This window comes from Schistocerca piceifrons, chromosome 7 (genome assembly GCF_021461385.2).
Source record: "Schistocerca piceifrons isolate TAMUIC-IGC-003096 chromosome 7, iqSchPice1.1, whole genome shotgun sequence".
In the NCBI taxonomy this organism is placed as follows: Eukaryota; Metazoa; Arthropoda; class Insecta; order Orthoptera; family Acrididae; genus Schistocerca; species Schistocerca piceifrons.
In genome coordinates, this window is record NC_060144.1 from 189,507,689 (window position 1) to 189,533,408 (window position 25,720).

The window sequence follows — 25,720 nt, forward strand, 5'->3', positions numbered from 1 at the left end:
CAAAGGAACTGGTCAAGGTGCATGTGTGAAATGAATATCAAGCAGGCTCCAAGAATTGGCTGTCAACAGTTGTAAATCCTTCAGGGAGCACATAGAGACAAGAGAAGATAAAGAGACAGAAAAGTAAATAAAAGTAAGAAGCAGGATAAGAGAGATGGAAAACAATGGAGGTCTTAAATGGAAAAAAAAAGAATGAAAAAGTTGAGCAAAGTAAGTAAAATGAAAATTGAAAAAAATGAATTGTGTGTATACAGGGTGAGTCACCTAACATTACCGCAGGATATATTTCGTAAACCACATCAAATACTGACGAATCGATTCCACAGACCAAACGTGAGGAGAGGGGCTAGTGTAATTTGTTAATACAAACCATAAACAAATGCACGGAAGTATGTTTTTAACACAAACCTACGTTTTTTTAAATGGAACCCCGTTAGTTTTGTTAGCACATCTGAACATATAAACAAATACGTAATCAGTGCTGTTTGTTGCATTGTAAAATGTTAATTACATCCGGAGATATTGTAACCTAAAGTTGATGCTTGAGTTCCACTCTTCCGCTGTTCGATCGTGTGTATCGGAGAGCACCGAATTACGTAGGGATCCAAAGGGAACGGTGATGGACCTTAGGTACAGAATAGACTGGAACAGCACATTACGTCCACATGCTAACACCTTTTTATTGGTCTTTTTCACTGACGCACATGTACATTACCATGAGGGATGAGGTACACGTACACACATGGTTTCCATTTTCAATTACGGAGTGGAATAGAGTGTGTCCCGACATGTCAGGCCAATAGATGTTCAATGTGGTGGCCATCATTTGCTGCACACAATTGCAATCTCTGGCGTAATGAATATCGTACACACCACAGTACATCTGGTGTAATGTCGCCGCAGGCTGCCACAATAAGTTGTTTCATATCCTCTGGGGTTGTATAAAAGACTAAGGAAACAATAACAGGAAAGGCAAATGATGAACGGGCACATACAGAAACATAGATCTAATGGCTATTCAGGCCACCAAAGGGGATGAAAGACCATTCTTAACACACAATCAGAAGAACCAATACTCAATATGTAAGGTTATATAGCATGATTCAACAAGCTGTTTATATTGTACTGAGAAGAATGATCACTATTATTCTTAAGTATAAATGCCAAAGAATGATTTGACAAAGAATGTAAACTATCTACATAAGTCGGGAAAAATAACAAGAATGAAATACATGCACATACAGGGATGAATGAGAGCACTACTTTGTGAGACGCAAAATCTAAAACAACAATATACAACAAAAACTGTATCGTTTGAAAGCATAAAAAAGGAAAAAATAATAAGGACTGACAGCAAGCCAGAACAGAGAAAGTAGAATAATTAAGGGAGAACAAACACAATTAGAGTTGGGCCGAATACTTTGAGAATAAATGGAATGCCAAGTAAGACCAAATATCTCACAGTAACTGGTAGAGAATACACAGCCAAGAGAAGAAAAAGGACAACAAATACAGAGGATATAATGGAAGAGGTGAAACAGAGATGAATGGAGGAACTTTGGGTCCTATGAATAAAATGGAGAATGTACTTTATAACTGGAATTTTGAACATTCTCAGGTTTGCATGAACAAAGTGAGTCAGGCAATATACTTCACTTGAGAATTTTCTTAGCTTGAGTGAAAGGGTGGAGGAAGTTGCTAAACCCAAAGAACATTTTTTTGATTTCATATTCAAACTAGATAAGTTTCTTAGATAAATTTCTCACAAGCAGAGAACATTTCTCATTTTTTAAAGGAAGCTCTGTAGCATATTCAGAGATGAGTAAGTTCTATTGAGGCTAAGTTTCAGAACTTATGGTACATGCAAAAAAGGACATACCTACCCCAAAGACATACTGAAGAGAGAAACTGTAGAAGTTTATAGAGGTTTAACAATAAAAACATTACTTGGCTTGTGAACTTTCCTCCCAAAAATCATGAAAGAAGTAGGCAACCTTTTAAATGATGTTAAAATGAAAACGTTTTTGTGTTATTTAGCAGACCATTGTTCAAATTTGGAGTACATGAAAATGTGATGTATTCTTAAAATTTTGTTTGCATAATGTGTTCACCTAACTTCAATTACAAAAAAAGTTACCTGCATGTCAAAAATTCAATAACATTGTCAGAAAATGCATTTCTGTACACTGTCCATAATTGCCTTAATAATTCGTTGCTGCACATAAAAGAAAAATCGAAATGTGTCTTGCAGCACACACTGATGCCAGTTCCATATTTATACAATGAATAGTTTACCTGTTTGAGTGAGGTGAATGAAATGTAAGATTACACATATGTTCTATGCCAGACGCAACAGATGACACAAGAAAGAACTTCCTCATCATAGAATACACTTTGAATTTTTTATTCATATGAAATTGAGAACTTTCTTAGAGTATGTTCTTTTGCTTTGAGAAAATTCTTCGGAGAATGTTCCCTTTTTTTATTCACATGGCCCGCTGAGGTAGCCGACATTTATTAATAAATGTAATACCGAAACAGAAAAGAAGAACTATTCAAGTAGAAAACTGATTGCAACCATGTCCACATAGACTGTTACTCAGTGACTGCAACAAATTTCTTGCATGATGTAACTGCTTTGACAGAAAACCTTTTAGGACATGGGTATGTTTGGTGGCAAGTGAGTGGGGTATCTCTCAAATCAAAAGCTGTTCGTGGAGTGTGATGGGCATCAACACACCACACAAATGTCCACCACCTCTCTACTTCAGTCTTTCTAGCCCTGTCCTACATCCTCCTCTGCATCTAATGAACATTTTCTATTTACCGATATTAATATGACTTTGGACTTTTATGCCTGTCACTTTCTGTTTATTGCTTGATTTTTGTGGTAGCTTCAATTTTTATGCCCCCTTGTTTGTAGATCTGACCATGCCTTTTGTTGTCCATGTACTCCAATCAACCTCTACTAAGAAGAGACAGAAAATCAATCATTGTATCAAGTGTATCTCTGATCTCTTCATATCCCTGAGTTTTGCAAATTAAATAAAAATAGTAAAGGAAGTTAGACTGAAAAGAAGAAGAAAGAAGGAGAAAATAAGTGATAAAAGAGCATCGCAGAAGCCAATATACTGTACAATACAATATACCTGGTGTGCATCCAGGTCAACAATCATAGCTGTTCTGGCTCGCCCATGCCGAAATAAGAAACGTATGAGAAGAGTAATGTCAGCATATGGACAAAACCCACCACCTTTCTGTCCACAGCAGTGATGAAAACCACCACCTATGTTTATGGCCCATCCACGTTCCAGTGCTAATTTTCCAGCCAGGATACTCCCACCCACCTGATACCTGTAACAAATAATGCATTATTAAAAAAATAATCATATACTTGTCACTAAAACTGACATATACATAATTTATACTTGTCACTAAAAGTTTAAAGATTAGGCAAGAAATTTGATTATTTCTTTTAAACATACTGTTTTCTGTATGTCAAACAATGGAAAATCCAGGATGGAAAAATGACAATATTATGAAAAGGATGGATTACTACTTACCATATAGTAGAGATGTTAAATTGCACGTAGGAACAACAAAAAGACTATTAAACGCATAAGCTTTCAGTCAGAAGGCATTCTTCTGAAACAGACAACAAAAGCACACGCATTCACATACACATGACCACTGTTTCTAGCTGCAGAGACCAGTCTGAGAGAAACTGTGCATGATGGAAGAAGCAGCATGGATGGTAGTGGTAAGGTGGTGTTTTCGGGGGAGGGAGGGGGGGGAGGGATAGCAGGGTATGGGTGGAGGAGGGTGAAGTGCTGTTTGCGTGAGCATACAGGGACGAGGTGGAGAGAGGGTAGGACAGCTAGATTGTGAGGTTACACGGAGCGGCACAGAGGAGGAGGGGGGGGGGGGGAGGGGAGAGAAGGCTAGAAGTAAAAAGACTGTGGATGCACTTGTGGAACAGCAGGCAGTGTACTTTTTGGATTGGGAACAGGCGAGGGGATATGTGGGTGACGGAAAATGAGTAATGAAGAATGAGGCCAGGAGGGTTACAGTAATGTAGGATATATTGCAGAGAGAGTGTTATCACCTGTGCAATCCAGAATAGCTGGTATGGCTACGAAGTCTTTCGCAACGTATTTCTTGAGTAAAAATCTCTCGGTGTACATGCCGCGTCAATTCAGGATAAAACTCCAAGCTTTCGACCACTACCTCCATGGTCGTCGTCAGGGCTAAAACTGACTGTCGTGAACTAGCGAGGTTCCCACTGTTATATGCAAAGGACGGCCTCTGATTGGCTGGAATACGTCATAGCAGCAGCGATATGGCGCGTAGTGAAGTGGTGCCCTCTACTTCCATAGATGTAGTTACTATCCCACGTTGCTTGCAGCACCAGCCCTTGAATCAGGAGGTAAAGTGCGAGAAGTTTTTCTCTGCGACTTTTCTTTATCCAGTGCACTCTTCCAAGTGTTGCTAAGTGCATAGCCGTTGTCTCTGTTAAAGTTGCTATCGCTAAGTCTAATTTCGACTGCTTCCAGGATCACAGAGTCCCAGTAATTCGATGCGTGGGCTATTACTCTGGTTTCTTCAAATAAAATCTTATGCTTGTTAAGCAGGCTATGTTCAGCCACCGCTGATTTTTCCAAATACCTGTATTTCAGGTGGCGTTGGTGCTCGATGCAGCGGTCGGCAACGGTTCTTACAGACTGGCCCACGTAATTCTTGCCGCATTCGCAAGGAATAGTATAAATTCCCGGCACTCTTAAGCTGAGACTTTTATTTAGACAACCAGTTTCGGCACCTCATCAATGCCATCTTCAGGCTCCAGGCACTGTCCCATATCCACAATGGATCAACAGCGATTGAATTCTAAGTGCTGTGAGATTGACATAAGACATTTTCAGTACGCTCTCCACCATTTTCTGCCACAAGAAGAAACCAAGGAACAGTGTATGTTCCACAACAGATCGGAGTGTCTCAGTGCTCATGTTCAGAAACTTTTGTGCCCTGCATACTTTCAATTCAGCTGCATTCATAACTGGAGCACTGAACACAACATCTTTCAGATAACGATACAGCCAGAAGTCACACAGATTAATATCAGGTAATCTAGATGGTTGAAGGGAAATGATGGTTGATAATTCTAGCACTTCGAAAATATATCTGTAGCAGCCACTTCACTGGATCTACATTTAGCAGAGGAGTGCCATTTTGCATTAAAATGATCCTACTCTCACATTGACGTCATTGAAGATTTGTAACATTGTTAGTGGGCAAAACATTCTCATAGCATTTACCAGCGACAGTACGAGTAACACAACCCCCAGGACTCACCTCTTTGAAAAAATATGGCCCTATGATAAGCAGTGCTGTCAAGTTGTACCACACAGTCACCTTTACAGAATGAAGTTGTAACAGTGGATGTGCATGTACATTTTCCATTGCCCATATTCTTCAGTTCTGCCTATAGACATGACCTCGGAGATGGAAACGGGCTTTGTCTGTTCACAGAATGTTCAATAGCCATTCACTGTCCATTTTCATGCGAGCACAAAATTCCAGAGTGAATGTTTGTCTTGCTGGCAGGTCAACATGGAGCAACTCCTGAAGATGGGTAATTGTGCAGATAGCAATGCAGGGTGTTTTGTAGGATTTTATGTACAAGCTCGCAGGCATGTCCAACGTCTGGGTAATTTCCCATGCGCAGCATGTTCTCATGTCATTGCTTGACCCCTCCTGCAATGCTGTGGCCACATCTTCAACAGATGTTGGACCAACTGCTTTCCCACTCCCCACCCCACAATCCCCCACTTTAAACTTCAAAAGAACTTGTCTTTTCGAATTTTGTTATCATTTTGTCCAGGCCCTTAGCAAAAATGAGACCAATACCTTTTTTTATACCTTTGAGTGTCCTGAACTTCTGCACGACTTCTGGTGCACAGTCACCATTCTTGTAAAAGAGCTTTACCAGCAGTGTGTGATCCTTCAAGGAGACTGTCATGTTGGGCATCTCAGATGCAAACTAAGGAACAGCCATGCACTGCGTATCTGTTGGCTTGCATACTCTGTTGTTTACAGGGTCATCTATTGATCAAATGTTCATTAACTTTTGTTTTTTTCCATGATGCTTCCCCCTGTGTTAATAATAAGCTGTTCAAATTCATTGTCATTCTGAGCAATAGGTCTCTCTCTCTCTCTACAGTATTTTGAAACTGGAACTTTAATTATAAGCACCCTGTATTTGATCTATTTTGGCACATTGTAAGTATGCTGAGGAGTACCCACTCAGAAAAAGTTGTGTTGTAGGATTCCAAACATACACTGAAGTACAGGGTGACATTCCGCTCACTTTCTGTGGAGACAGAAGTCAAGGATGGAAGGGGGTGGGCTGTTGTCAGGCACTTCTTCTCAGAGCTTCACCATATGGTCAGCAAAGAATATCAATTGTTTTATTGTTATTATTATTATTATTGTTGTTGATCACAAATACACCATAATTTTGTCCTCGCCTGTGAGAGAGGTACAAGTTTTGATGGTGGATAGGAAGCTTTCCCAGTGCTGCTGCTTTTGTGCTTTTATATGGCTGCAGCTTCTGACACATTTGAAGGCAAGAAGAGCATCTTCCGATGGATGGTGCTTTCACTGTTGGAGTGCCCTTCTGCAGCATTTAAATGCTGCAGCAATCTCCCGAACACACTCAGAGTGTATATGAGGACAAGGAAAAAAAAAATTCCTGGATTTTTCCCTCGCTCGGTGCCCAGTGGTAAAATCATAGAAATGCAGAGAGGCTTACAGCTAGTCTTTGTTTCCATGCATTAGCCTTAAATGGAACAGCAAGAGGACCAAAACTATTGGTTGTATTGTTTATCTTCTGGCATACAATATAAAAGATTAATTTCTCAGTGTAGTAATAAAAAAAATTGAAGTTTTTACAATTCCACATCCAATGTAATTCCAAGTTGAGCAGATGAGTATATATAATGACTGCTTTATGGATCACAGACTTTCTTTCATTCAATCTGTTAATTTTGAAATGGCTTGCTATTTCTGCCATACATATTGAAAACAAGCAGAAAATACAACTGTAATAAGGCTACATAATTTTCATATCACACAGCAGTATGCGTGTTTCGTGCCTATATCACTCAAGTTTATGTAGAGTGTAAGAGATGGAAATTAATAGGTATACAAATACAGGTTATCTGTTTTCCCTACAAGAGTGGGTCAAAAGTCTTATACTGATAACATAATAAAATGTAAACAAATATTAAAAAGTTTTATTGATATTAAATAAAATGTATGTCTTATGTTGTCTCTTAGCCAGAACTTGACCTATACTCCACCCTGAGTACCGTATTTACTCTAATCTAAGTCGCACTTTTTTCCGGTTTTTGTAATCCAAAAAACCGCCTGCGGCTTAGAATCGAATGCAAAGCAAGCGGAAGTTCTAAAAAATGTTGGTGGGTGCCGCCACAACTAACTTCTACCGTCGAATGTATGTAGCGCTACACAGGCATACTTTGTAGGCACAAAGCTAAATACTGGCACCAAATCCTCTGCGTCAGTATATAAATTAAAAAAGGTGGAAGACGAGCTTTTTTCTCCACCCAGAGTTTCGACCGCTGCATTTTCATACATTATACAACGAAGTAAATGCAAATTGCGTATCGTTCGTCTTTGAATGAAGCAGCATTTTAATGTACTACAAAAATCCGACTGGCAAGACTGTTTGGGATGTTTGTCAATATGGCCAACTCTACTCGTCAATATGGCCAACTCTACGTTCTGAATTTTTTCCTACCTGTGGGAAGAGATGGTTGCTAATAGGAACTTTTATGAATTGTGAATCACATGCAGTATTCTCTTCACCGTAAGAATAATACGAATATAAACATTTTGCCATGTATTGTTTCGTGTTTGCTGCTATCTCATTTAAATCCTGTCTGCCTAATAAACTACGAAACTAGAGTGAGACAACAGCAAACGCAAACATGTCATGTTTATATTCGTATTTTTCTTATGCCTAATAGTGATACAGTCAGAAATGAAGCACAGCAATTGACTAGATTTTTAAATCTAAGATGACTAATTTCTGTGCAGAATGTAATGTACTAAAGAGGCGCCTGCAAAGATTTTCAAATGGAGAAAAATTTTCGCTAAACTCTCGTTCAGAACATCTTCTATCATACGCAGTCTATTATTTGGTTCTTGTTGATCATTATCAAAGAAAGCTGCGGTGTAAGTAACAACAAATGGCAGTCTCTTGCCATTGTTTCGCTAATGAGACGATTCCTCTCTCTCTCTCTTTTTTTTTTTTTTTTTTTTTTTTTTTTAAAAAAAAAAGGCGGCGGTAGCGCGCACAAAAGCAAGTTTTGCCGCGAGCGGCGACAGGCCGCAAACACGCACTATCAGAATGCGACAAACAATGCATGACACAGTTCATTAATGATTTTTCAGCTTAGAGTGACGTAAACACCAATAACAAAGAAAACGGAACTTATCAGATCAAAGAAAAATAAGCAATCAATTCAAACCAGAGAAGCATGTGAAAAAGGAAGGGTACCCGTATAAATATGGACGGAGCGCCTGACGCATAGCAATGGCTACCTGGTAAAGCTTAACTGCTAAGCTTACGACTCGAACCAAACTACTGTAGCGTCATTCATTCGACCTAAATTGTGTCTCGTATTACAATGGACCAACTTTGTTTCGATTTGGAGATGCGGCCTAAAACTTTTCTCTCCCCTTGAATTTCGAGTCTCAAATTTCAGGTGCGGCTTAGATTTGGGAAAATTTTTTTTCCTTGATTTAGAGTCTCATTTTTCATGTGCGGCTTAGATTTGAGTGCGGCTTAGATTCGAGTAAATACGGTATCCATTTCTTTGTTGTTGATCACAACCAAAAACTGAGCAAGCCTTAGGAAATGTACAACTCTCCCTGTTTCTCATATATAATAAGAAATACGCTAGTTTACAATAAACAAAATACTAACAACAAATATGTCAAGAGTATCCAATACTTTCACTACAAAAATCTGAAAATATGATAAACTAAGACTTTATTTATCATACCTCATAGGTCGCAAGTAATGTGACTGGACAAAAAAGTTGGGTACCAAAGCTAGCAGTGGAATCTCAGCTACTGCTGCTACATTAAAACTGAACTGTAAACATGAAAGATAAAAGGTTACATTCCATGATGTGAAAAATGAGCAATTAATAATACTAACTTCTAAAAGCTCTTTGAGACATTCACTTTTTTTTATTTTTATGGGAAATTAAGCTGTAATGTTAGTCAAATGAATCATTCAGACCTACTAATATTTGTATTACGATATGTGCCACTAAAACTCTTCATTAGTCATTTTTACATAGAGATACAGTGATTATTTCAAATTAAATATGCTGACATTTTATGTCAAAATATACATAACACACCAAGATCTCTCACGACAAGGAATCTGACATGGAAAAAAGCAAAGCAATCAAACCAGAGGAATTAGTTGTACTTAGTCTAGTCACACACAGATTCAGAGCTAGAATAAACAGTAGAAAGTTTACAGAATTTAATTCCGTAACTCACATTTGATTTCTTAGCAATAAGAAGGAAAACACAAAAAATAGTAATAAAATGAAAAATATGAGAAAAGTAACTAGGTCACAAGTGGATATGAGCAGGAAAGAATTCCTTGGAAATAAAATTTTCTGAGAAACAGAAAATCATTATGATACTCATAAGAATCTGTGACAAGAGGTATTGCAGAAATAATAAGTGAAAAGAATAGATTATAATGCTGAGAGGAATCAACTGAATTATTAAGAGTTTTGATGCAAGCATGCAGATTCCTGCCACTTACTTCCAGGGTTCTGCAACAGTATGGAAGAATATCGTGGGGCATCCACGGAGCATACCATATGGTAACTTCTTACAAATCACATATCAGTTCATGGTTATATTGATACTGGTAAGAAAACTAATGAGCTTTCAGAAAGAGAAAATGAAAACATGGTGATGTGTGTAGTATTTGGTCAGCAAGTGGCTGGAGCAACCTACAGCTGAGGTTAATAGAGTGACATGACAACAGTGAACACAACAGTAAGTGTGACTACGTACCTTTCCTCATTGGTTGTTGCTATGGCGGCTGTTCTCTAAACAGCTACTGTTAATACTTTCATCACGTTATCTCATTCAACTTTAAAACATCACGTTCAGGTCCAAAATCATAAAACTTACACAACTATAAAGCATTTATAAACTATTTTGATGTGGACCTTGACAGCTAAACTAATGTTTAACTCTTTTCAGAGGCACATGATAAAGTTCAGAATTTGCATTTCATTCACACATCTGACAACATCTCAAACATGTACACACTCCATAAACACAGTGCTGTAAGTAGTCAGCAAAAAATATCAACATATAACAGAGAAAAAAAAAGACTGTTACACTGTTATAAAGCATTCCACATGAAACATAGACATGTATCCAATGAAACTAAAATCCAATGTAAGTGGTGAAGAATGAGATTTAAAATTCAAATTATGTACCTTCAAACTCTGAAGATACCGTGCAGTATGTACTACCAAAAGGTCCTCTTGTGAAGCTTCATTTGGTTGTAGCACCTTATCCTCTGATAGGTGCAGCTCATCTTTCAGGTACTACACAGATAAAAATATAACATCAAATTCTGATAAAGCACTGACGAGTTGTACTCTTCAATAGTTACATTTAACACCATGTTTCAAAGCTAATACACAGACAGTATAATACCTGGAATATATTACCCCATTTATTAGCATCAAATGGATGAAGTTTTTCTACACCAAGAAAATGGACATTGTATTCTTTCCTATAAACAATAGGCCATTGGTTATGCCGAATTTCAATGTACAGTCTAGTATGTGGAGTTATCTGTGCTTGGCTGAAATTAAAAAGGGTCGTCAATACACAATATACAACACAATATGACTGCTTCATAAGGCTATGTGCAATCATATTACATTAAATAAGATGATAATTTCCTCTCTCAGTGAGATGATTAAAATGGCAAAGCTGATCATACAGGCCAGAATGAGACACAACCAGCTATATGAGGGTTGTTTTTTAAGTAAGGGCCGTTTTCATTTTTAAAAAAAAGATACAAATACTTTTGTGAAAAAACTTTTATTTTCTGATTCTACACACTCTTACCTATTTTTCTACATAGTTGCCTTGTTTATTTAAGCACTTTTCATACCGTACAACTAAGTTTTTAATTTCCTCTTCAAAGAATTCGGCCGCCTGCTCCGACAGCTAAGAGTTCACGGCCGCTTTCACTTCATCGTCGTCATTGAAGCGCTGCCCGCCAAGATGGTGTTTCAGGTACCGGAAAAGGTGAAAATCGCTAGGAGCAACATCGGGGCTGTATTGTGCACGGTCCAAAACTTCCCAGCCATAAGAATCAATCAAATCCAGAGTCTTTTGAGAGGTGTGAGGCCTAGCGTTATCGTACAGGAGCAAAACTCCTTTTGTCAGCATGCCGCGCCTTTTGTTTTGAATTGCTCTGCGGAGCTTCTTTAGGGTTGCACAGTAGGCATCTGAGTTGATTGTCGTTCCTCGTGGCATAAAGTCCACTAGCAAAACACTGCGCCGGTGCCAGAACACAGCTGCCATAATCTTGCGCTTTGACAGCGTCTGTTTGGCTTTGACCTTGACGGGTGAGGTTGTGTGTCGCCATTCCATCGATTGTCGCTTGCTTTCGGGAGTGATATGGGATACCCATGTTTCATCTCCAGTGACAATTTGACTCAACATGTCATCCCCTTCTTCCTTGTAACGGATCAAAAAGTCCAATGAAGTGACAAATCTCTTCCCTTTGTGGTCCTCTGTGAGGAGTCTGGGTAACCACCGAGAACGCAGTTTCTTAAAGTTTAGGTTTTCAGACACAATTTTCTACAAAACCGATCTTGAAACTTGTGGAAATTCCAAAGAAAGAGTGGAAATTGTGAATCTTCTGTCCTCACGAATCTTTGTTTCGACTGCAGCCACCAAATCATCAGTGATCACAGAGGGCCGGCCTGAGTGTTCTTCATCATGGACGTTTTGACGGCCATTTTTAAACTCTCTAACCCATTGACGCACTTTACCTTCACTCATTGCATTCAAGCCATAAACTTCTGTTAACTGACGATGAATTTCTGGAGCTGATAGGCTTCTCGTGGTCAAAAAACGTTTCACTGACCGTATCTCACATGCGGCAGGCGATTCAATAATCGTAAACATTATAAAGTAGCACAGCGATGCGTACACGTCAGTCACAGAGCTGCAACTTGCATCAGTGTGAACGGGAAGGATGCCAGCAAGTGGCGCGGTGGCTTGTTGCGGCATCCACGCGAACTACGGGACTATATGCGCGAATGGCCCTTACTTAAAAAACAACCCTAGTAATTCTTATAATAGGTTTTTGTATTCTGAAAATAATATCACTGTAAGTTGAGTTTACACCAAATACAGCTCTGTAACTCATTAGTGAATGGAAAGGTACACAAGATGAAACTGAAAAGACACTGAGTCATTTGGCTGATGAAATGAAACCTACACTAGTTGATGGCTACAATATGCACATCAACAAACATGAATCTATGGTAAGGATGTGCGTCACAGGTGTACATATTGAATGGCTATTTCTTAACTTGGCTCTTTGAGGAGTGAACAATTGTTTGGAACTCAAACATATAGAAGAAAGGTGTAGGAAAGCAGCAAGTGTCGCAAAGGGCAAAGAGCTTCCGATAGAAGGTTTCATGGAAAGCTATGTTTTGAATGCAAAAAAATGTAAACAGAGAAGAAAGAAATTACTTTCAAATATGCCATTACAAGAGACTGTTTAGGATCCAATGAAATGATCGAATATGGAGTGAAGACAGTACATCTGGGTCAGTTGGTTTGGGGCTTAAGGGAATAAACAGCGAGGTCATTGGTTCCTTAGCTAAGCAAAAGGTCATCTGGTGTTATGACATTACACACAAATTTGATTGAATTGTGGAAGTATGTAGGAGTAGTAAAATCAAGGCACTGAAAGCACCGTCATAACAGTGCCAGCTTACCTATGGCGAGAGAAACTTCACCACTTGCATCTCCACCCCCCCCCCCCCCCCCTCCCGCCAACATGGTTAAGAGCTAAGACAGTTATGGAGTACAGAATCTCTTCTAGCCGGAAAATTCTTAAGAGTGAAAGTGAGAAGACTCAAATCGTAATGGACAGCAGTTGGATCTACAGTAGTAAAGTACGACAAGAAATAATCAGGTCAGTAGGTGGGTGGGGTGTGGCTCTGGGGCTTAACATGCAGTGGGGTGTGACCCTCCCACAACTGTTCCAAACTGTTCCAGTTCAAATGATAAATATGGGAACATCATCCACTACAAAAAAAGAGCTAACTGCATGCAAAAGCAATTAGAACACAGTAAAAGAGGGATGATCGAGGCAGCTGGCGGAGGAAGTATAATCAAGAGTCCCCCAGCCTACGCATGCAATGGGAGGCGCCCGAACTCCACCCACCTTGTCCCTGCTCCAAAAAGTAGTCTGAAACATTGTATCTGAAATAAAAATCATATTCTTGGAGAAAATGAGGAACCTGTTAAACTGTCCGTAAGCCAACCATCAATATTAGAGGCCAAGAATATAGAAGACAATGCTTGCTTAGTATGGAGAGCCAGAAACAGGGGGAATTTCACCAGGATGTGAGCTACTGTCAGTGTGGCTCTGCAACCACAATGTGGGGGTGGCTCATTACATAATAGAAACCTAAGGATTAATCTGGTACTACCAGTAAGGGGGCAACAGAATGGTTGATGTCTTCCAGGAGGAAAAAGGAGAGGAGCACCAAGCAGCAGCAGTCTCCTTGATAGTGCAGAGTTTATTAGAAAGGGCAGTAGTCCACAAGACGGTATTTCATCTTCGAGTGAGGAGAGATCTTATTTGCATCAGCAAAGCTGCATCTGGGATCAACACAATGAACATTGAGCAAGTAACTGGTTCTCTAGCCAGCCAGCCAGCCAGTTCATTCTCTGGGATAACCACAAGACTTGGAACCCAGGGAAAGACAGCTGAGCATGTAGTAAGACAGATCACAGAGAAGCTCACGAACGGCATATATCACACGATGACAACAGTAACCCTGATCAATAGCTAGGAGACTAGTCACTGAGTCACTACAAATTAAAATATGGTCGAGGGTAGCAGTAACCCTGATCGATAGCTAGGAGACTAGTCACTGAGTCACTACAAATTAAAATATGGTTGAGCGTTGCCTGTTTAATAAAATGTAGGGCCTGTGCACAGCTGTCAATACTGCTGTAGAAACACTACATGTTCCCAGCAACAAATGTTGTTCTGGCCAGCAGCAGATGTAAAAGCATATCCCATCCTATTAACTGTTTTACAGCTTTCAGTGTAAATGGCAGTAGCCCCCTAATATTCTTGAACAACTAAGAGGAGCAAATGCTTAAGGGTGGCTGAAACTTTAAGCCCCTGAAATAATAGATCAGTCTTAGTTCCTGGAGGGGAGGTAGGTGGGTGGGGGGGGGGGGGGGAGCTGAAACACGAGGAGAAAATTGTAAGGAGGTTACACACAGGTTCCAGCAGTGGACCTCAACACAGATACCAATGACTAATCCAATCTGAGGGTAGATGACAGGGGACCGATGCCTCCTGTTTGCAAAAAGAACTGATATATTGTATGTTACATGGTGATCGTCTAAATGAGCAGGAGTTGGCACCATCAGAATTAATGAGGTAAGATGCCAGATTCTGCAAGGGAATTTCTATGGGACTAGTCTGGAAAATGACCTGCAGCCAGTCTTACTTTACAATGATGGACTGGGTCCAGTAATTTCAAAGCTGAAGAAGCTGTTGAACCATAACCCTGACAACCACAGTCTAGTGGTGACAAGAACAGGGCCCAGTAAATATGAATTAGAGTTGGGTGATCTGAATCACAAGAGGTGTGGGCAAGAAAATAGAGAGCATTTACCTTTTGCATGCAGTTAGTCTTTAGTTGATGAATGTGGGGCACCCATGTCAGCTCTTTATCAAAGAGCAGTCCCAAAAATTGAAACTGTGCAACAACATCCAAGTACTGGTTATCCAAGTAGAGTTCTGGTTCAGAATGGACTCCGGTAAGATGACAGGAGTGGGAGTAAGAAAAATGTGATAGTCCCATGCACTGTCGTATGCTTTATTTAGGTAAAAAATGACTGCAATGAGAGGCTGGCTTAGAAAAAGCCTGTCAGATTGAAGTTTCCTGCTAAATCAGATGGTTGATTGTGGATCATTCCTCACAGAAATCACACTGACAGAGAGAGAATGGTCCCGTGATTCCACATCCCAGTATAATCATTGGGCTACCACCCTTTCAAAACAGTTTGCAGAGCATGAGCACTACTTGGAGGTAGCTGTCGATGGACATTGGGTTTTTGCCTGGTTTAAGGATTGGGATAATGATATTATCTTGCCACTGTGATGGGAAAACATCTTTGAGCAAAATGCAGTTGAAGACTGAGTAGATGGAATCTACACTCAGATGTTGGGTCACCTGATGATGAATCAAATCAGGACCTGGTGCTGCATCATCTGAGTCTTTTATGCATTTGAACGGTAGAAAGGTAAGACAAGGTTGCCAACACAGTTACAAAATGGGTCACAAGGTGTTCAGCAAGAACCAACACATTGGTAGAAATACTACCACAAAGGAGGACATTTGGAACAGTTTTTGCCCTTTGGTGGCCTAGTAGACTATGGAACTTGGTACACACCTGGAACAAAGAGAGAGTGCTATACATCTCTTCCACAGGAGGAGATAAGCATTCCTACCATAGATTAATCAGCTAGCAAGCCTTTGCACCAAACCACTTAAAAGTGATGAGAGTGGTCTGTGAAGTGTGTCAGTTCAATGATCCTGAATAGCTGCTGCAATGTCTTTGACCCTCGATGGGACCAGTCAACAGCAGAGGAGACCTGTAGAAAGGGCGGCGTGATAGTGTTGGATATGTCTCCCACAACTTCATCAATACAATTTGACAGTGGGGACAAAGGTGACAACAGAGGTATATGACTGCCAGTTGGCTCTTCAAAGAGCTCAGTTGGTAATCAATCTGCCTGGAGGTAAATCATTGTTACAAATGGTGGTAATTGGGGTGTTTTGCACTCAACACTGCTATTGCTTTCAATTGGGTGTACAGGAGAATCCATTCACTGAAATCATTGTGACCCAATGTACATACATGTCCACAGTTCCTCTGGGGCCACTACTGTTTTGATACAATGCACAATAACTTCAAAGGTATGGAAATGAATATCAGTGAAATGCGTTTCTTGAAGACCATAACAGATCAAAGAACACGAGGAAATAAGCTGGTGATGGTTGGTTGGTTAGTTTGGGGTGTAAAGGGAACAAACTACAGGGTCATCAGTCCCTTTTTCCTGATACAAGCAAGGCTAAAGGTACAAAAACACCCAACATCACACCTAAAAAGAAAACGAATGGAATGAACAAAAAATGGGAAAAACATACACCAGAAGGAAAAGTAGAAGAAGGTATTAAAACCATAGAGCATATGGTTTGGGCTGGCTGATCACAATAACGAAAGAAGATGAGCCAGTCTCTCTGAAACACATTAAAATGTCCACCCCAGAAAGACAAGGCGAGATGAACACATGTACACAAAAGACAACCAACAAGACAAACAAATGCAAAGAAAGTGCGACAGAGTTAAAATGGAGGGAGGGTGGCAATCTCAGAGAGAAGTCTAAATGCCCACCCTTAGATGGTACGATAAAACACCTGTCACGAATAAAATGTAAAACTAAATCTGCTGTTGAGGCACTGTCGCCCAACACCGAAGGTAGGGCGATGGGAAGGTTAATAGGCAGCCACAGAGTGGCTAAAAGTGGGCAGTCCGGCAAGATGTGGACTACAGTCATATGTGAGCCACAGTGACACCGAGGTGAGTCCTCGCGACGGAGGAGGTGCTAATGTATTAGCCACATATAACTGATGCGCAGCTGGCAGAGTACCACAGAGTCCCTGTGAGAGGCACGCATGGAGGTCTTCCACACATTCTTATCTCCTTAACGGCATGCAGTTTGTTGTGCATGTTGAGGTTATGCCATTCCGTCTCCCAAAGCCGAAAAACCTTGTGGCGTAATAATGATTGCAGGTCAGTTACAGGGATGCTGACCCCCAAAAGAGGTTTCCGTGTAGGCTGTTTGGCCAGCCTGTCGGCAAGTACATTTCCTGGGATTCCGATGAGGCCTGGGCTCCATACAAACACCACGGAATGACTGGACCATTCCAGGGCATAGATGGACTCCTGGATGGTCGCTACCAAAGGATGGCGGGGGGTAGCACTGGTCGATAGCTTGTAGGCTGCTCAAGGAGTCAGTACAGAGGAGAAACGACTTGCCAGGGCATGAGCAGATGCGCTCAAGAGCACGAGAAATGGCCGCCAGCTCTGCAGTGAAAACACTGCAGCCATCTGGCAAGAAGTGCTGTTCAATATGTCCTCCATGAACATATGTGAAGCCAACGTGACCATCAGTGTAAACCACTTCATGGTTCCGGTACATGTCAAGAATTGAGACAAAGTGACAGCGGAGAGCCGCAGTGTTAACTGAGACCTTAGGACCACGTGAAAGGTCCAGGCGAAGCTTGGGCCTAGGTGTACACCATGGAGGTGTATGTGAGTGGACCTCGAGTATAGGTGGTAAAGGCAAGGACTCCACTTCAGACAGAAGAGATTGGACGCGAACCGCAACCATAAGCCCTGACCTGGACCTCCCATGCAGGAAATGAATCACTGTGGATGGGAAAAGGAGACTGTAATTTGGATGCTCAGGAGATATACAAATGTGTATAGCGTAACTGGCGAGCAGTTGTGCATGGAGGGACTCCAGCCTCCACCAGGATGCTCATCACCGGACTCGCCCTAAAAACTCCTGTTGCCAGTCGAATGCCACAGTGGTGCACTGGGTCAAGTAAACGCAATGCTGAGGGCACCACCGAACCATAAACCAGAGTCCCATAATCAAGGCGGGGTTGAACAAGGGCTCTGTAGAGCTGCAGCAGCGTAGAGCGATCTGCATCCCAGTTGGTGTTGCTCAGGCAGCGGAGGGCATTGAGGTGCTGCCAGAACTTCCGCTTCAGCTGATGAACATGAGGAAGCCACGTCAATCAGGCATCGAAAACCGTCACTAAGAATCGATATGTCTCCACTACAGTGAGTGGATCATCATTAAGGTAAAGTTCTGGTTCCGGATGAACAGTACATATCCGACAGAAGTGCACGACACACAACTTCAAGGCTGAAAACAGGAAGCAGCAAGGATATGATGTCGCCAGGTTGTGTCATAAGCTTTTCGTAAATCAAAAAAATGGCAACCATGTGTTGGCATCTAGAAAAGACTGTTCAGATGGCAAACTCAAAGGAAACTAGATTATCAACGGTAGAGTGACCCTGGTGGAAACCACCCTGGCATGGAGCCAGTAAGCCTCACGATTCCAGGACCCAACACAACCGCCGACTTACCCTACTTTCTAACAGCTTACAAAGAACGTTGGTGAGGCTGATATGCCGGTAGCTATCCGTATCAAGCGGGTTTTTACTGTGTCTGAGCACTGGAATGATGGTGCTCTCCAGCCATTGTGATGGAAAAACACCAATGCACTAGATCCAGTTGAAGATGATGAGGGGATGTCGCTTGTAGTCAAACGAGAGATGTTAAATCATCTGACTGTGGACCCGATCTGGCCCAGGAGCTGTGTTGGGGCAATGTGCAAGGATGCTGTTCTCACTCTGTAAGTGGAGCATTATAGGGTTCACTGTGATGTTCAGTGAACAAGAGGGCTTTGCTTTCCACCCGCTGTTTGAGGGTGCGAAATGCTGGGCGATAATTCTCTGACATGGAGGCTCGAGCAGAGTTCTCAGCAAAGTGTTCGGCAATTGCGTTTGTTGGTAGATAACATGCCATTAAAACATCTGTCATGGTCTGGTACCCACAAACAAGTCTGACCTTCGTCCAGACTTGGGAAGGTGATGTATGGCACGCACTGGTCGAGAAGTACCTCTCCCAACACTCTTGTTTCTTTTTTTTAATAAGTTGGCGAATGCCGGCATGGAGCTGTTTAAAAGCTATTAGGTGTTGTAGGGACGGGTGCCACTTATGTCACTGTAGATCTCGCCAACGTTCTATAATGTCCTCGGCGATTTCTGGCGACCACCAAGGTACTGACCTTCACAAGGGACACCCTAAAGAACAAGGGATCATAGCACAGAGTGTGCTATGACTGGTACGCGTGAAGGTGGCGATAATGTAGCTGCAGCATATGCGGACGTCAACCAAATGGGGTCTTATCATTCAAATTTATGTTTAGCCTCTTGGTAAGTCAACCAGTCCAGGGTCTTGTACTCCATGATTTTTTGCTCCTTTTGGAGTACTGTGCAGTCTGGCGAGCAGTGGAAGTGCTGCTCTCCGCAGTTGATACAAGTGGGAGGAGGCGCACAAGGAGCATCTAGATGCAGTGGACGTCCACAGTCTTGACATGTGGCGTTGGAAGTTCAGCGGGAAGACGTGCCCGAATTTCCAGCACTTAAAGCACTGCATAGTGGGAGGGACGTATGGTTTAACGTCACAGCGATAAACCATCACCTTGAGCTTTTCAGGCAATGACTCACCCTCAAAAGCCAAGATGAAGGCACCAGTAGCAACCCTGTTGTCTTTGGGTCCCCTGTAATTACGCTGCATGAAATGGACACCCCGCCATTCTAGATTGGTGCGGAGCTTGTCATCAGATTGCAAGAGGAGGTTGCGATGGAAAATAATCCACTGGACCATGTTGAGGCTTTTATGGGGAGTGACAGAAACAGGAATATCACCCAGCCGATCACAAGCGAGTAACATCCGGGATTTGGCTGGGGATGCTGTCTGAATCAAGACTGCACCACTTCTCATCTTGGACAGCACTGTCACTTCCCCAAACTTATCCTGAAGATGTTCAAAACTGAGACTTCATAGGTAGAAATGAGCCCCATCCATTCTGCTACAAACTAAATACCGAGGTGAACATTGCTCTCTTCTTTCTGTAGCCCTACATTCCTCCCATGGTGTAGTGAGGGAGAGAAACGATTTAGGTTCATATCTGTCAGCATTGTACTCTATCTTGCCCTTCTTAGAAACTGCTGGCGCCATACGGTCACCAGCAAGAGATGACATAGGCTGCTTCATTGTTGGTCGTCTACCCTGATGCCACCCACTCCGATCAGGGGCTCTCTCCACGGGCACCATCCGGCCACACCAAAGGCCACCTGGCATGATGGCTGTTGCTGGGAGTCCTGATGCCCCAGGAAGACAGGCATCTACTCCTTGGCATACGTAGGGAGTTTACAGCTCAGGCAACAGCAGCGCGATCCCTGTGTTGTCAGGGGGCTACCACCAAATGGGTATATGACGGCCCCACCACAACGGACTGGCTACCATGCTGGATATTGGGCGCAGAGAAATCCAATGCTGTCATGGGCGCGAAAAACGACAGGAGACAACGGAAGAAGATGATGTAACCCAGAAAGTGTCCTCGCCCAAATAGTTGAATTGCAGGTGGGGAAGTAAGGCCACGACAAGATGTTCAAGAGATCAAATCTAAGGGTACAATTGATAACTCATGCACCATGTAAGGCTTCCTTCCCCATGTGGCCTGCACTTCTGTAGAGTGGCAGGTCAAACCATAAAATGGGACCTGAACCTACAGGGCCGAAAAGTGTGAGACTTCTTTTAGTTGCTTCTTGGAGGGTTTGCAGATGACACTGTAATTCTGTCAGAGACAGCAAAGGACTTGGAAGAGGAGTTGAAAGGAATGGACAATGCCTTGAAAGGATGATATAAGATGAACATGAAACTTCCTGGCAGATTAAAACTGTGTGCCCGACCGAGACTCGAACTCGAGTCTCGGTCGGGCACACAGTTTTAATCTGCCAGGAAGTTTCATATCAGCGCACACTCCGCTGCAGAGTGAAAATCTCATTCAAGATGAACATCATTGGAAGTAAAACAAGGATAATGGAATGTAGTCGAATTAATTCAGGTAATGCTAAGGAAATTAGATTACGAAATGAGGCACTTAAAGTAGAATATGAGTTTTGTTATTTTGGCAGTAAAATAACTGGTGATGGCCAAAGTAAGACGAAATAAAATGTAGACAGGCGACAGCAAGAAAACATTTCTGAAGAAAAAAAATTTGTTAACATCAACTACAGATGTAAGTTTTAGGAAGTTGAGACGAAGCAAGCTGGGGTACTTTTACTTCCCCTCTTGTTTTGCCATCTGTCTCCTTACATTCGTTTTTGTCATTATAACTGATTACCATTAACATAGATGAGTATAATCTGCATTTCCATAAAAGAGAAGGGTTGGTGCTCAGTTTCAAAGAATATAACGCCAGAACTAATATTGTGCTCAGGTTTATGTATGTAATTGCTTTTCTAATTTATTTTGACTACTCCTAGTTAGTATCTTTTGTTATAGGGTGAAATCAGTAATTGCTTTGTAACTTAAATGCTATTGTTGATATATAAACAAATATAAATTCCGTATTAATTATAAACATTTGGGAGATGAACTAACAGTATTGTTAAAGGAAGGGGCTGTGAACAGTGGAAGTGAAAGACTGTGAAACGCAATTGTGCAGCTGTTGGCTACATCATTTACAGTAGACAGTAGTTGTACTTCCACAACCCACTTTTCAGCCAGTGTAGCAGCTAGTACGTCGACACTGAGGACAAAAAACGAACGGACAAATTAGGCGAGCGTTGTCACAAAGTTTTCTGAAAGTATCTGTCTGGAATGTAGCCACATATGGAAGTGAAACATGGACAATAACGAGTTTAGATAAAAAGAGAATAGAAGCTTTCGAAATGTGGTGCTACAAAAGAATGTTGAAGATTAGATGGGTAGATGACTTGACTAATGAGGAGTTACAGAAGAGAATTGAGGAGACAAGAAATTCATGGCACAACTTGACCAATAATAATAATAATAATAATAATAATAATAATAAACCCCGTGGTGGCCCCGGAAAAGAATAGGCCTCCGGTATGTTCTGCCAGTCGTAAAAGGCGACGAAAAGAACAAACCACTAATAGGGCTAACCCCTCTTTTAGTGTGATTAGTTGGTTCAGGACAGAACTAAAGAAGCCTCAAACAAGTGCCGTCATGGTCGTGGACGACGTTTGAACCCTATGCCCGCCCACAATGGTAACGACACTGCTAGCCAACTGGAAAATGATTTAAATCCAAATAGGGGTGTTTTGCAGGATATGCTTCCTGCAACCACCCTAGAAGGAAAACAAAGACAGAGGATGAGATGGTCAGATGAAGTTAATCGACACCTCATGTTCTGTTATTACCAAGCAACAAACCTAGGAACCAACACAACTGGATACAGATCACAAGTATACACAACATTTACTATCAGATACCTAGAACTAAAATTTTTAACAGAACAATGACTAGCTGATCAGATCCGTGTAATAATCAAAAATAACAAGATACCCCAGTCAGAATTAGAAAACATCAAACAACAAATACTGGAACAAAATAATGTGCAATCAGAAGAAGAAGAAAATACAGTAATGGACTCAAACATCCCACAGCAAACAAACGAAGAACAACACGCATCAATTAAACAATCAGAGGAAAACGAAATCTTAAGACAGCCACCAGAACAAGCACAAATAGAACTCAAAGTAACACACATGTTAGATATAGAAGAAAAATTTCAGCTGATATATATAGAATACAAAGACACAAATACAGACTTTAGACCATTCTTGCATAGACCGCCAAATAACCCACAAGTCGAAACAACAATAAAAACTATCAACACAATCATACACAACAAAATAAATGAAAACACAACTATGGAGGAGTTACAACTACTGGTTTATATAGGATCACTCACTACACTAAATATACACACTAGGCAGAGATCAGAACCAACCAACACACAGAAAAAACCCACAAAACCAGCATGGCAACACAGGCTACAGATCAGAATAGAAAAACTGAGAAAAGACATCGGCCAGAACACAATTTATAAGAAATGAAATGTCAGAAAAAAAACCGAAAAAGGTAAAATCTCACAACAAGAAGCGATAGAGCAATTAGATGAAAAGAAGCAGAAATTACAAGCTTTGACCAAACGACTTAGAAGATACAAAAAAGTGAAAATAGAAGGAAACAAAACCAAACATTCAACACAAACCAAAAGAAATTTTACCAGATAATAGATAACACACACATTAAAATAGACAATCCACCAAACATAGCAGACATGGAACACTTCTGAAGCAACATATGGTCAAACCCGGTACAACATAACAGGCATGCACGGTGGATACAAGCAGAAACAGATACATACAAGACGATACCACAAATGCCTGAAGTGATAATTTTGCAACATGAAGTCACCCAAGCAATTAATTCTACTCACAATTGGAAAGCCCCTGGAAAAGATAAAATAGCAAATTTCTGGCTAAAGAAGTTCACCTCAACACATTCACATCTAACTAAATTATTTAACAGTTACACTGCAGACCCATACACATTCCCTGATACACTTACACATGGGATAACTTATCTGAAACCTAAAGCTCAAGCAGACACAGCAAACCCAGCAAAATATCGCCCCATAACATGCCTACCAACAATATACAAAATATTAACTTCAGTCATTACACAGAAATTAATGACACATACAACACAGAACAAAATTATAAATGAAGAACAAAAAGACTGTTGCACAGGAGCACGAGGATGTAAAGAGCAGAGGTGACATATCAAGCTAACACTAAACAAAGGTCGCTACACTACGCATACATTGATTACCAAAAAGCTTTTGATAGTGTACCCCACTCATGGTTACTACAAATATTGGAAATATACAAAGTAGATCCTAAATTGATACAGTTCCTAAACATAGTAATGAAAAATTGGAAAACCACACTTAATATCCAAACAAATTCAAATAATACCACATCACAGCCAATACAGATTAAGCGTGGAATATACCAAGGAGACTCATTAAGCCCTTTCTGGTTCTGCCTTGCTCTGAACCCACTATCCAACATGCTAAATAATACAAATTATGGATACAATAGTACTGGAACATACCCACACAAAATCACACATTTGCTATACATGGATGATCTAAAACTACTGGCAGCAACAAATCAACAACTCAACCAATTACTAAAGATAACAGAAGTATTCAGCAATGATATAAATATGGCTTTTGGAACAGACAAATGTAAGAAAAATAGCATAGTCAAGGGAAAACACACTAAACCGGAAGATTACATATTGGATAACCACAGCGACTGCATAGAAGCAATGGAAAAAACCGATGCCTATAAATATCTAGGATACAGACAAAAAATAGGAATAGATAATACAAATATTAATGAAGAACTAAAAGAAAAATATAGACAAAGACTAACAAAAATACTGAAAACAGAATTGACAGCAAGAAACAAGACAAAAGCTATAAATACTTACGCTATACCAATATTGACCTACTCATTTGGAGTAGTGAAATGGAGTAACACAGACCTAGAAGCACTCAATACACTTACACGATCACAATGCCACAAATACAGAATACATCACATACATTCAGCAGCTAAAAGATTCACATTAAGCAGAAAGGGAGGAGGAAAGGGATTTATCGACATAAAAAACCTACATTGTGAACAGGTAGACAATTTAAGAAAATTCTTTCTAGAACGAGCAGAAACTAGCAAAATACACAAAGCAATCACTCATATAAATACATCGGCTACATCACTGCAATTTCATAACCACTTCCACAACCCTTTAGATCACATAACATCAACAGATACGAAGAAAGTAAATTGGAAAAAGGAAAGACTACATGGCAAGCACCCGTATCATCTAACACAGCCACACATCGATCAAGACGCATCCAACACGTAGCTAAGAAAAGGCAATATATACAGTGAGACAGAAGGATTCATGATTGCAATACAGGATCAAACAATAAACACCAGATATTACAGCAAGCATATTATTAAAGATCCCAATACCACAACAGATAAATGCAGACTTTGCAAACAACAAATAGAAACAGTAGATCACATCACAAGCGGGTGTACAATACTAGCAAATACAGAATACCCCAGAAGACATGACAATGTAGCAAAAATAATACATCAACAGCTTGCCTTACAACATAAACTTATAAAACAACACGTTCCCACATACAAGTATGCACCACAAAATGTACTGGAGAACGATGAATACAAATTATACTGGAACAGAACCATTATAACAGATAAAACAACACCACATAACAAACCTGACATCATACTCACCAATAAAAAGAAGAAATTAACACAACTAATCGAAATATCCATACCCAATACAACAAATATACAAAAGAAAACAGGAGAAAAAATTGAAAAATACATCCAACTGGCTGAGGAAGTCAAGGACATGTGGCATCAGGATAAAGTTGACATTATACCAATTATATTATCAACTACAGGAGTCATACCACACAATATCCACCAGTACATCAATGCAATACAGCTACATCCAAACTTATATATACAGCTACAGAAATCCGCAATTATTGATACATGTTCAATTACCCGAAAAGTT

General features: G+C 40.7%; 1 protein-coding gene across 1 annotated transcript in view; it reads right to left on the reverse strand.

Annotated features, from left to right (window-relative positions):
* Window positions 1–25,720, reverse strand: part of LOC124804959 (histone deacetylase 11) — an 84,674-nt gene that overhangs the window by 51,628 nt on the left and 7,326 nt on the right. Inside the window, exons 2-5 of the mRNA XM_047265351.1 lie at window positions 10,786–10,936; window positions 10,563–10,673; window positions 9,087–9,178; window positions 3,150–3,354 (exon numbers count right to left, since the gene is read on the reverse strand). Coding sequence (XP_047121307.1) covers window positions 3,150–3,354; window positions 9,087–9,178; window positions 10,563–10,673; window positions 10,786–10,936 — 559 coding nt within the window. The remainder of the gene's footprint in view (window positions 1–3,149; window positions 3,355–9,086; window positions 9,179–10,562; window positions 10,674–10,785; window positions 10,937–25,720) is intronic.